Source organism: Balearica regulorum, chromosome 1 (assembly GCF_011004875.1).
Source record: "Balearica regulorum gibbericeps isolate bBalReg1 chromosome 1, bBalReg1.pri, whole genome shotgun sequence".
Lineage (NCBI taxonomy): Eukaryota > Metazoa > Chordata > Aves > Gruiformes > Gruidae > Balearica > Balearica regulorum.
The window spans coordinates 17,951,140-17,965,371 of NC_046184.1; the positions used below are offsets into that span (position 1 = coordinate 17,951,140).

The 14,232-nt window shown below is 35.1% G+C and overlaps 1 protein-coding gene across 1 annotated transcript in view; it reads left to right on the plus strand.

The window, feature by feature from the left end:
• The window catches only part of TBC1D22A (TBC1 domain family member 22A), a 180,386-nt gene that overhangs the window by 134,483 nt on the left and 31,671 nt on the right, over positions 1 to 14,232 (plus strand). The window contains exon 12 of the mRNA XM_075742366.1: positions 8,905 to 9,000. Within this exon, the coding sequence (XP_075598481.1) occupies positions 8,905 to 9,000 (96 nt within the window). The remainder of the gene's footprint in view (positions 1 to 8,904; positions 9,001 to 14,232) is intronic.

Sequence of the window (14,232 nt, forward strand, 5' to 3'; positions counted from 1 at the left end):
CTTAAAATAAAAGAAGTCTTTGCCATAAATGTTCTTTCTGTCACTGAATGTAGATGAAACAAAGATGAGATTAAAATTTTGGTATCCCAAATGTACACGCCTCCTGAAAATGCTTTGTCTGGAGATTTTCACTCAAATCTGCCATATAATCTATTAAAAAAGCCTGCAGCTTTTAGCAAATATTTTCTTCAACTTTACCTGTGCTGGGGAGGCCAACCAGTCTGTCACTTTTTGGTTTTATCGTCATCTCACTGCTCCTTAGCCTTTCGATAACAACTCAGCCAGTGCTGCCATAACTCCTCTCATGCAAAAGGGGTTTTAAGTCACGGTGTGGGGCATCTGAGTAAATTAAAGATGCAAAATGAATTTCCTGGGAAATAGCCAGAGGGTTAGACTTTTCAAGTGTGTGTACATTTTTGAAAAGCTTGTTGCTAATGTCATCTTCTCATATCCTCTTATAGCTTGTGTGATCTGACTCCTAAGCCTTTTCCTGAGGAAAATACTCGTGGCTAATGGGTGTAGGGAAGTGTATGCTTCAGCTTTATACTTACGCAAGAAACAATATACGTTGTATAATTGTGTTTCCTGCTGTTAGAGGAAGTAAAGGACTTACTGAAGCTCAATGTTAATTACATAGAGATTCTCTGCTCTAAGAAATTATACTGCGCCATGGCTTGCTAAGATAATTAGGTACCATATTAATGGCTCTAACCGAAAGACTTTGTTCTTCAATACATTAACTGTGGTGAACAAAGGAAAATATAGCTGCAAGTAATCAACCACTTTCTAAAACCTAAACAGTGTAAATTATCCACTGTTATTGATGAGGACTTATAATGTTATGTGGTTGTTATTTGTTAACGTGCTGAAACCAGCCTGGAGTAGTTCTGTTAGTTCTTCCTGCTGTTTCTGCTGTTCTCATCTCCGAACAAGTTAGGAGGTTTTGATCTCAAATAATTACACAGAAGAAAAACTTGAAGACAGGTTTTTTTTTTCCTACTAGAGGAACCATAAATATGTGTAGTAGATTGGGGTTTTATATCTCATCCCTCACTATTATGTTGTTTGTTGTTAGCTAAAATCACAGTGATTGATTATCACTGTTAGAATTCATGCTCACATTGCCACGTCCCTGTTCTGGCCATGTTCTCTCTAGCCATAACTAGTAGGTAAAATGGAAGTTGTTTACCTTCTGCTTTGTAGAAATTCAAAGCAGCAGATTAAGTAATATTTTTTCCAGTAAGTACAAAGAACAACTAATGGTCTCTGCAGATGAAGAGCCTTATTAACATGGGAAATTACAGAAAAGAAATCAATAAGCTTTCTGATAGTTTCAGTATGCATAATTCTTCCGTGTATATCTAGGTTCTTTTCAAAGTAATGTTGGAAATAAGCATTGCAAAATGTAATTGTTGTCCCTGTGTAGAGTTCAGTGTCACCTTGCATTTGTATCGAAGGCGTTCTCCAAGAAAACTGCCTTATTCCACTACTTTTGTAAATACGCAATTCATCAAGGGAGCTGCACAAGAAGCTCCATTCTTTTGTTAAGATCTAGCACCTTTTCTGTAGGTGAAGGTAATAAACCACCACCCGTGAGGATCTAAATAACTATAAAAGAAAAACACATTTCAGTATTGGATGTGAAGGTACCTCATCGAGTGAGAATCCACTTGACATCCTAGTCACAATGAACTCTTTAAAAACTTCATGATGAATTCTTTAAATGAACCAAATGAGAAACAATTAATTATTTTTCACCACAGTTTGATTCTGGAGAAGCTAGGACAGAAAAGTCAAATACAAATTTGTAGTTAGTTATTTTTATTCTGTTTGAACTGAACATATTAGCAAGTGAAGAAGACTAATTTAAACTCCACAAGCTGATGTAGAAAGTTATATGAAAGGTGCTTCTTAAAACTAAATGATTATTGGGAGACTGGATAAATTAAGCTAATAGTAATTATCAATAGCATCCATTTATGTGTGATACTGATTAATAGTCTTACAATGAATTTTGCAGGCCATATGGAACATTCTAACAGGGCCAAACATTGATCCAAAAAAATTTTAGCAGTGGTCTGTGTTCCTTGTGGCTGGGATTCCACAGCAGAGATTTATATGGCTAGTCATCTTTTGGGAACTGTTGCCAAGTTGCTGTTGACTAGAGCAGAGAGGCCAACTACTAAATTTTTAGGAAAACTGATCTTCACCTAGTTTTCAGCATAAATCTGCCAAATCTAGTAGAACATTATGAGATAATTTTTTTGAACATTTCTAGCAGAAATAGGAAATGTGAACACAGTTCTCCTAAAGTTTTTTGGTTTTTTTTAAATAGCTCTTCTATAAGCAACTTACAGCGAGCACTAAGGATTGAAATACTAATTTTTGCATGGTGTTTTGGCTGTGCCAGATACTTCTATCTTGCTGTTATGACCTGAAATTGTTAGTTTCCATTACAGATTTTAAAGTGCTATGAAATGTGTTTGGATCAGATTTGTTTTTCATGCAAAGATCAAACCAACCCATAAATTTTCATGTTAATTGATGGATGATTGCATTTGAAACAGCTACTTATAGGCCTTACCTATAAGTAAGTTTGGGTTTTGGTCTTGGGGTGGTTTTTTTAAGCATAAATGATCTAACTTTGTCACTGTGTTTATTGTCAGATTAGATGCAGTCTAAACAAGTGCTGTTGGTCACTTCTGTTTTGAGGACCATCCCCTTGGTGAAACAAAAACAATGATAAAATACAATCCAAAATGTGCTAACTCAACAAAAATAAACGTTTTTAAGATGTATTTTTATGTATAACTGTAAAATACTTTTAAACATGTATCATGACTAAAATTTAAATTTAGCACCACAGAATAATCAAAATTTTGTTATATAACTGACTGTAAAACTAGCAGGCAGGAGAAGGTTATGATCCTACATGAGTTAGTAGGCTGCTGTGTACAAGGAAAATAGTTGCAATCCTCGAAGTATTCCAGTATCTTTTAGAATGACAAGATTTAGGTGACTCCACTTGGAGAAGAGAAGGCTGCGGGGAGATCTAATTGCGGCCTTCCAGTACCTGAAGGGGCCTACAGGAAAGCTGGAGACTGACTCTTTATCAGGGAGTGTAGTGACAGAACAAGGGGTAATGGCTTTAACCTAAAAGAGAGTAGATTTAGATTAGATACAAGGAAGAAATTCTTCACTGTTAGACTGGTGAGGCACTGGAAGAGGTTGCCCAGAGAAGCTGTGGATGCCCCCTCCCTGGAAGTGTTCAAGGCCAGGTTGGATGGGGCTTTGGTCAACCTGGTCTAATGGAGGGTGTCCCTGCCCATGGCAGGGGAGTTGGAACTAGATTGTCTTTGAGGTCCCTTCCAACCAAAACCATTCTATGGTTCTATGACTTCAATACAGTGTTCTCTAAACTTAATCATATTCTTTCACCATGAGTAAATATGACATTTTAAGCAAGTGTTATGATTTTTGTAGTGAGAGCTCATACCTTTCAAAGCTTTAAGAGCCAGTGAACATAGACACCAGGTTGATGTAGCCTATTCAGATTGCTGAAAACAGCGAAGAGGGTTCTTCACTAAAGGTTATTAAAGAAAAAACACTGCTGTGGAATTAAAGGGAATGCCCTTGTATGGATAGTAACTGTCTGAAAGACAGAAAACAGATGGTGGAAATAAGCAGGCAGGTTTCAAAATTAAAGGAAATCACATGTAATTCTTTGTGATGAGGCTTTAGCTGTTTCTGTTGAAGTGATTGGAAAAGGGAGACAGGAGTGAAACAACAAAGTTTGCTGCCAACACTGTGTTATTCAGAGTAGGACTTCATGTTGCTATAAACAACCAGGCAGTAAATAACAGGTGAAATTCTGTGTGGGCAAATTTAAAATGATATTGTGCATGTGCGTTTGGAATAATCCTAACTTTACCTGTACAACTGTGGGCTTCAAGTCAGCTTTCTGCACTGAAGTACCAGAGAAAAATATCAGCTCAGTAACAGTCAAGAAAGAGAAAGAAAAAAAATATCAAAGGCTAGGAATTACTGGGAAAGGAAAGGAAAACAAAATATCATTATGCAGCTATATGAGTTATGTTCTCTCAGCGCCTTACTTGCTGTGTGTGGTTTGGACTCTATTTCAGAAATGGGAAAGTACAGGAAAGGAAGCTTAAGATGGCTGAGCAAAGATGGTGGGACTGGTATATGAGGAATGGTGGCATAGACCAAAAATTTGTAGTCTGCAAAAGGGAAGGAAAGATGAAGGGACTGAAGAAAGTGGATAGGAAGTGATTGTTCATACTCTGTTTCAGTGAGGTAACTGAACAACTTTGAATAAAGCTAGCAGGTGTGGGGTTGAAAATAGACACACTATATAGCACACACTTGCATTTTGGAATTCTTTTGCCATAGGACTTTGCGATTACCAAAAAAACTTACAGTTGCAAAAAGCTTTGGGCAGATAAGTAAAGACAAATGCATTAACAGCGCTTAAATGGGCATATTCTACAGCTTGTGTAAGGACATCTCTGAGCAAGAAATCCCTGAAAGATGGAGTAGTATTCTGGGGAGGTACACGCTTGCACTCTTAGTCATTTGCTGTTGGTCATTCCTGGTGGCAGGACACTTACCGTGATGGAGACCTCCATGGTGTGCTCATGCTCCATTGCTTCTCAGACTGGAACTCTGAGTCTCAGTTTTAATGGTGGATTGAGTCTGTGCCTAGGAAGTCAGTGCTCCTGCATGATGGAAGAGGCAAATCTTGGAGGAGCAGCCAACATGTTCCACTTCCCATGATGACCTTCCACTGGATTCTTTCTCTTTTTCTTCCCTAGATTACAATGTTTTTGGAAAAATTACTTACAGCTAAACTCTCTGCTCTTTGTAATACAGTAAAAACTGAGTTGCTTAAAGTTGCTTTATTCATCTGTAATCATGAAGTGTTTGGAAGTCCTTGTGTCTGAGCCATTATTTGCGTGTGAAATGTGGTGGTTTAATACCTAACTGGCACAATTTCATAGCTTTAATCATTCTAAGTACTTCAAAAATAATCACGGATTGTATTTACTCTATCAACAAATATAATACCATGAGATATTACCCTCCCTAAATGGTGAAGTACGCAGGCTATGGCAGGCAGGTTAGACTAATCGTTGACTAGATAATAATCACTCTAGTCATACAACAAAATTTGCATTCTTTCAGTGATTGTCTAATTCAAGAAGTTTGGGAAGTGCAGTATAAAGAATGCCTTTCATTTCAGCTGCAGAGATCCAGCATTTGCAGGGCAATGAGATATTTGTGATGTTAACAATCTAAATGATTTTTATTGATAATGACAGATGGTTCTTAGATAATGTGCTCTCAGTTGTCTGTAATACGTTCAGAATAAGTCTTCTGGAAGGTTGTACATCTGTCTTGAGATCTTTTGCTAAAATATTTAAATCAAGGTCATTGTTTATATTTGGTTTTAAATAGCTTTTAGCTGGTAGTCTGCATTTCTGTACATTTAGAGATCAAACTGTTTGTAACTTCAAAAGCTACAAATGGAAAAGTATAATAGGTAGCAGGTGTTAGAAAAGGCAATTATGCATTAGCTGTTTTACTCAATTTCCAAAACTGTCTAAAACTATCCATTGGAAATACTTTGTAGCCTAGGCTTATCTCTGAAGTATGATGAATTTTTAAATCTATAGGGGGATATGCATTTTTTCTCTAATGAATTGCATATTTAAACCTATTTGGTTTCATTTAAAAGAGCTGAAGAAAATTGTATTGGGAAAAAAAGAAGGCTGAACAGAAAATCTCAAGAAAAAGTTACAGGTCCTTATATACTTCCAGGTGTTTTTTTTTTTTCTGCAATTCCTCAAAAACATTTTCAATTTCCAGTATTGCAGTTCTGCAGGTTTTTTACCTTTATTTTTTTTTTGAGCCACTTGTCTTGACTTTTTGACTATGGAAGAATTTTCTTTATTATGTAAAAATAGAATGAATTCTTGGGCTTAAAACCAGAATGTTAGGTTATTATCAGAAAAAAGAATACTCCAATGATACAATTTGACTACCTATGTAATATTGTTTTGTGAATCAATGTAAGAGAGAGCAAAATAAACAATTTTGCCAACAGCTACTGCAGATTGACTTTGAAAATGCTGCTTTCAGACAGATTTCTTTAATCCTGCCCCCTTCTCCCCTGTGCTTTTGAAGAACTTATATAACGTTAGAGGAGTGGGGAGAAGAAAAGAGGATTAGTATATATTAATACCAAACCAAGTTCCTTTCTTGCTCATGTCATGTAATTAAAGAAATATAAACCTTTATTATATTCAGATAGGATAACAAATAATCTAATGCCTAAAATATCCTGATTAATAATTATTATTTTAAATGAAATTGTCCTGCCTGCAGACTACTTAGTCTTCCTACTTCTTCAGCTGCAAAAATAGGCTTCCTCTTTGTTAATCTACCTTCAGTTCTATTTCTGTACTTTTCTTTGTTCAACAATCTCAATCCAGCTTTATTTGCCTCCATCCCATAACCATCATTTTTCTCCTTCCCTGTTTTCCTGTTGCGAGTGCTCAGGCTGGTGTCATGGTCTTCAGTTACCCGTTCTTTAAAGCAGATCTACACAGAGATCGTAGCTCACCGGGTAATGGTGAACTGAGGATGCCAGAAAGTCTTCACCAGTGACAGCACATACTTCAGAGTGAGCTTCTGGAAAACGTGTTGATGTTTTCTTGTACAGGCTGTTGACACAGTCTGTTTTCATTGGACGCTGCTACCCTGCTTGCCTTCCAAATTTGAAGAAAGATTGTCACTTTTCTGAGATTATGTTGTGTATTCCAAAATAGTAAAAACTTTTTGTGTCTGATTAAAGGCTACTACTTGAAAGGACATTTTTAAAAATCTTGTTAAGTTGCAGTTCAGTGCTAGAGAAAAAAAATAGACCACAGGTACTGTTTCTATACTTAATTTTAAAATTTTTAGAACATTTTTTCCCATTTTAGAGATGAAAATGTTATAAAAGGTTATCAAAGGCTAAATTTAAAAAAATACTGCATGTTCTGTGAATTTATTTACACAATAAAAGAGGAAGAGGGTTGTTGTCTTAGAATTATCTTTCTGCATTTTTTAGAGTTGTGTTTGATTACTTAAATATTGCTACAATAGTATCTGATATAAGTGGTAGCAGCACTTTGTTTACAAGTATGTCTTCCTGAGATACCATTTTTATGCTTTTTATATAAGTTAACTTTCCATCTCAAGAGAAATGCCAACACTAAAGTAAAAGATGTGGATTTTTCAGAAGGATGGTAGTGAGTACATGATTCTGTAAAACTCTAATATTGTAAATTGGACTTTACTTTGATTTTTCTGATTAAGACAAACTCCAGAGAGAAGTCAGGTTAAAATTACCATATGCTTTGTCTCTCCTGGGACTTTACGATGTTATTCAAGAGCAGTGTTTTCCTAGAGTAGGAAAAATATCACAGGATCTTATAATCAGAATCTTGCTTTTCCAATTCCAAAATTAACTAATTCCTATTTTCAGTTCCAGCTACACTTGTGACCTTAGAACTTCCCTGCAAATAATTGGCATTATTTCTTTCTTGACTCTTAACGATTTGGTGGACAGGATGGTCTGTAGTTTGTGTAGCTGCTAACATGTTATTTGTACCAACCCCTTGTAATACACTATACACTTCTATCAGTCAAGGGTAGAGGAGACGGAAAAGTAGGAGGAGGAGAGTATTTTTCCTTCTCCACTTGTGATAGCAGTGAGGTTACTTTATTGCACGGTTACAAAAGATATGTGGAATATTTTAAATACCGTGCTCTTCTGGGTTAAATAGCAACAAAACAGATATTTTATCATGTTATGTTTTACATAAGAAGTTGTTTCAGTTCACTTTACTTGAGCAGAATGCTGTATTCTAAACAGTAAACTGCAGTTTTGAAATGAGCAGTAGAGAAAAAATCTGCCATACTTTTAAAGCACTACATTAGATCTTATAAGTTATTTCGATATCAGCATTTAAGTATCCCTATATTTGTCAGATTATGTAGCTTAATTTTATAATTATTATTTTTAAATGTTACTTTAATGAGATTTTATGTAGCATTAGTTCACAGTCATCACATTGATAATTAAATATAATTATTTTTTCAGTTCTCAGTGGTATAGAAAATAAAATCTAAGACTGATTTGGTAATAAGAGAAAACAGTGAAGTATTTTACAAGTAGGATCACAAATTTTTCTAAACTCTTAGGTATACTTATAAAATCTTAATTTCTAGGGGGAGTTTTCTAAAGTGACTGAATCTGCTGACTTGAAGTAGAACAGAAAGCTGCAGATCCGAATACAAATCTGAGTTGTAAATATTTTGTGTTACAAGGAGTAGATTTTTTTTCTCTGGTAAAACCCTCTAATTCAGTCAAATATAGACCAAGTTGTATATTTTTAAAATGCTTGATAATTTCCTGTAGCAGAACTTATAATGGAAAAGCTACCAGTATTAAATGAAACTACGAATACCTCATTTCCAATAAGAGCTTGCTCTTAATAATGGAGATGAGGAATACATTCATGCCACGTTATTAAGGTGGACAGTACAATATTTCATGCCAGATATAAGCTAATGCATAACATCAGAAATGAAAGAAACACATCTGTAAAGAATTAATATAAATATGAGAAATGCATACCCTCCTTAATTCCCGTTACAGATAATAGCTATGAATAGGTTTGGCATAGATTAAATGCATCCATGTTTGTGTCACGAAGAGAGAGGGATTTAGCTGACATTTGTAGTTAGTAGTGAATGCCATAAAAATACACTTGGGGTATCTGGTGTTCAAAAGTATTATTTGTGTATTGAAATGATGATTATTTTTTTTTTTTCTAGTCTGAACCAGAGGGTTTTTCTCACTTCCACTTGTATGTCTGTGCTGCCTTCCTTGTCAAGTGGAGGAAAGAGATCTTGGAAGAGAAAGATTTTCAGGTAAGTGAGGAGGATATTTTTCAAGCACAGGGTGGTATTTATTAAATTTAGCTTCCTAGTGTTTCTTGGAGATGAATTTACAACAAAATAGTAGCATTTGCAGCGTGACTGACGGTGTCTGACTGACTGTTAGAGTTGCTCCAAAACTGTTAGACCTGAGGTGATGGACTATAAGCAGTAAGAGATGTATTTTCTTTGTCCACTCTGAAAAAAAAATGCTGTTTTAACTGAGACAGGCTTCGAGAAGATGATTTCTGGAGATGCTGTTACAAGTAAAGCCATGGCATTTCACAAAGAGATTTTCTGAAAAGGTAACTGGGGTTTTTTTAATTTCAAATGCATCACCGGAGTTACTTATTTATAATTTCTCATCTGTACAATATGACAGAACATTCTTAACAAGGTGATGTTCATTCTTTCAAAAAAAGCTAGGCAAGCAGTCTTTTAAAATAAGGAGCCTGTTTTTCAGTGGGAAATAAAAGGACTGTAAGAGTATTTACTTCAGGTCCCTACATTTCAAAACCTTATGGTTTTTCAGCAAAGAGCGTATCAGGGAGTTGTTTGGAAAGGGATTTGAATATGGTAAATAGGAGAATCATTTGCATACCCCTGTAGAAGTTCAGTTATGTTTGTGAACTGGAGACAGTTTACTTTCACAGAAATATTTTCTGTTGAGTTTTACCCTATGATACACATACAATGCCTGAAAGGCGTTAAAGTCCTGTTTACAGGCTTCCTGTAAACAAACCGTGCTGCAAAGCCCACACCATCGCCTGCCGCGGGGAAATGGCCCGTTACCAGCTTATTTTCCTCTGCAGCTGACTGGACTCTGTTGCCCTGTACAAACGAACCATTGTGTAAATTTGTGTATCGCTTCAATCTGTTTTATCATTCTTCATAAAACGATTTATTCAGAGCACTTTAGCTGTCGCTGCCTATCTTTGCAATAAATAAATGCCTAAGGGCGCAACATAACAACTTTAATTTATACTACCTGCTAACACTGTCAGATTTTCTCAATTTATGGTATTTTGTCAAAAACAACTTTAATGTTGGCAGCCATGCCTCTCAACTACAATTGTTCGCTGTTAATCATTCCTATTAAATTTTTCCTGTTGATTTCCTACACCGAAGTTCATAACAATTTTCTCCTCTCCACCGAATCTACTACAACTATGTTTAAAGTAAATAATAATCCCAAGGTATAGCACTATGAAGATTTGTTTTGTTCTCCTTACATATGTTCAGATTTGTTTATTTAATAATTAAGGTATTTCTTTATGATTTAATTGCTTTACAGGCTATGTAAACCAGACTATAAAGTACATAAATCAGGAACACACTGGAACACATTTATCAGACTGCTTTAGGTTGCTTACCACATAGAAATGCAATTAGTAATTTTGAGGATGTGTAGACTAGTGCTAGTTTTATCACTATCATATGTTATCACTAAAAGGCTTGGCTTGCTTTATTGTGTAATATGACCTTTTAAAATGACTAAACTAAAGTGTTATCAATTCTCCAAATGATACTTCTCTCCCACAGGCAAGAAGGAAATCCATTATTCTTCCACTTTGTTAATAATAGCTGTAGACTGTTGCCCAGTCTTCAAAGCAGTAACTCAAGTAATAGGCATTTAAACTACCTTGGAAAATTGGGAAGTTCAATACGTGCTGTTGGAGTACTCTGATTGCATTCAATTCACATTGTTGACAAGTCATGGTTACAGTACATTTTGTACTGAAATTTTGTGTTCTGTAGATTACATCAAGCAAGAATTGTCAAACATGCATCCAGTCATTTCTCTTGCACATAGTGTGTGTTGCATTTGTTTTTCTGTTTATGACATAGATAACGCAAGTCTCTCCTAATTGTTTCCTAATTGGATGGTCTGGTGCTTTAGTACTAGTTGTGAAAACTCACGTTTTTCTTTTACATGTCTGCTTGACCTCTTTCAGTAGAATTAAAAACCTCACAGGAATTTTAGGGCTGAATAGTTTCCCCAGAACATCAGATGTGGTGATATGCCAGGTGAGATGCTGAGCAGGATTTGAAAGGCCAATTTTAACGGACTTGGCATTGCAATACTTTTTTCTTATTTGGTGAAGTATATTATCAGTAATGTTACAGGCTGGAAAATGATAGGAAATACTTTTTGCTCTTAAGATACTTATTTCCATTTTCTTAAGTATATCTTGTTGCAACCTAAGCAATGAGTAAAAGTATGTGGTGTTTACTCTGTCTCATAGGAACAGATTAATTAATTAGACTTATATACCAGATGTTCAGCTGTGCTTGATTATAGTTCCGTATTATTATAGCATGTGTGTGTGGCTCTTGTTTTAGTTTTGGGTTTTTTCAGTATTGTGATGTAGCAGAGAAAGAAATTTTGCTTTGCAATGAAAGGAGTTAGGCTGGCTGGACAAACACTAGAGAGTGATAAAACCCCAAAAATACTTGATTCTTGGTTTACATTTGTAGAATTAAATATTTTTATATCAAAAGAAATAAATTTTGATGAGGGAAATAGAAGAAGAAACAAGTTCAGGCCTCCAGATGTTGAAATAATAATGTATATATTGTATATATGTATATAAATAATCATGTATCTGTAAACTTGTAACAGAAGCATATAAAACTGTGTTCATGCTAGTCCCATGTTTTTCATGTTTGAAAGAACTTAACAGAATAATTTTCTCACTGTAAGATGATAATCAAGTCACGATGGAAGTTGTGTTTTAACAAGTTACTGTTCTTACTGCCATCTATTTGATACCAGTGTAGACCACCTCTGAAACATGAGAATTGCAGGTTAGCGTAAGTTTTAGCAATAGACAAGTGAGGAGAAAGGTGATGCTTTATATGTAAATCTAGAGCATTTGACTTTCCACAGATTGTTCCATGCCACTTTTCCATGTCCTTATAAATTGTTCCTGACTACAGTAAAATACAGTACAGTGGCGAATGAAGGACAACTCTTTCAAACTACAGTGTCCCAAGAGAAAACATTTGATTTTAGGAAGCTGGGGAGGGTGTAAATGTCAAACTTTGTTTTGCTAGGAGTTTATAGTTGCTAACATGTTGTCCTGCTCAATAAAGGTATCAGTAACCTTTCTAGTAAGCTTTGATCTCATTTTGAAATTTGCTGTGTAATGCAGTGAGCTATGCGATGCTATGTAACGAGGGCAAAAATTATTACACACAATTTTGAAATTTCTGAGGGTCACTTTTTGATAGCAGTGAAACTGCACTGGTATGTTTTCAGACAGATGTTTTAAATAGTCTGAAAAGAATGATAGTGTTTTAGTTACAGTTAGAGGTTGTTAGTCTGTCATGCTTCTTACTCTAGAGAGAGTCCACTTTACCTACATAGGATGTTGCACAAATCCAGGTGCAGAAAGCTAGTTTGGGTAGCTCCGTAGCTCTATTTATACTTCAGGTTAGTAATTTTTACTTCACATGTGGGGAAACAGAGAACGCAATGGACAGATAGTAAATGGAAGACCTTTTAATCCTGGCTCAGATTTTCCTTTGTAACTGATGTGATGTTTTATAGGATCGAGTGGGTCATTCTTGGTTTATGATATTTCCGTTGATGGTATAAATGTTCTGTGTTAATTCACTGGTTCCATACTACTGTCAGATTAAAAAAAAAAAGAAGAACGTAGTGAGTTTAATATTGATAAAAATACAATAGGGGTTTTTAATGTGACAAAGTGTGACTTGTGATGTGAATGCAAAATGTGAAATTCATTTAATTTCTACTATCTAAGATTAAGTAATTAAAGATGCAAGTAATGAAAACCTTTCTATTCATCAGCATGTCTTAGACTTTGACTTATTCATTTTCCTAACTACAGCCATAATTCCAAAATTCTCCTGAATTCTTTGCGAGATGTGAATGGTTGATGCTGTTAAGTGATAAAATATTCAAGCATGATTTAGAGCAAATTTAGAATTAAAATATTAATAAAAAGTATGGCTGTTGAGTTTAATGGTGTCATGTACAGGATATCTGAAAGATTTGTAAGGAAACAGGACTTCAGGGACTAGATTCAGCTGTCAAACTGAATATTAGCTAATAGTAATGTTGGACTGATACTGGTTTGACTGTTAGATAATAGAGATTTAGTCTGAATTTTCAGTTTAAATAAGTTATTGTTTTGTTGACATGGCTGAGCTATAAAAATATATTCAATAAATTGTGGTAAGGAATCTGTCTTGCAGATTTTTTTCTTCTTCATGATTCTAAGCTACAGGCTTTTCTGTCTGTCTAACAGACTTTTTCACCCATGCTGTCATCAACCCACATCTTTATTACTGCAGTGTCCTTTTCTTTGGCTTTGACAAATGCATTTTTGCTTCATTTATATTCACCCAAACTGCAAAGAAGCTGTAAAGATCATTTTTCAGTCCATCATTTTTCTTGCTTTGCATCTCCTTTAGCTCCGTTTCCTTTATAGCACCAAGGAAAACTTAGACGCTTTCTCTTTCAAGGCCTTTAATAGACTAATACCGACACCTTACATGTCATCTCATATTTAGTGTTGAGATGCTGACTGCCAGTTTATCAGCCAGTGATGACAGCCTCATCACACACTTGAGCTCGCAGGGAAGTATCTGTGCTATCTCCCAGGCTGACCGTCTTACTTAAATGGAGCACCTAATGCAGATACTCAGTTACTTTCCTCTAAATCCTTATGTAAGTTCTGTTTTTCTGCAATACCCACAATAGATTTGACAGGTAGGCTTGAGTCTGTTAATAGCACTTACAGTCACATTGACTAGTTTTGTGTTGCGTCTTTATACTTTTCTGTGAATTTGTTGTCTCTTCTTTTATGCTTGAGCCATAAAATCTTCAGGGTAGTGACTGTCCTTTATCCTAATTTATATACTTTTTAATTTTATATAAATAGTAGGGAGTAAGCCTTATTGGCCTCATGACCAAAGTGAATGTGTGCACAATTGTCTGTCCTGTTAAAATTTAGATAAATGCTCTTGATTTTTTTTCAAACATTTCATTATGATGAAGTATTTCAAGCTAATATTAGTTCAAATTATAATGTGAACCACCATCTTCCTACATCATACGACTGATAAAATTTGAAGGAAATTAAGGTTGTTGTTATTAATTACATAAATGTTTATGCCTTATGAAGTTGTTGTTGGGTTTATTCTTAGATTAAATCTTAGGTTTGTATATGTTAGTTTTAAGATGAATACCTGTTT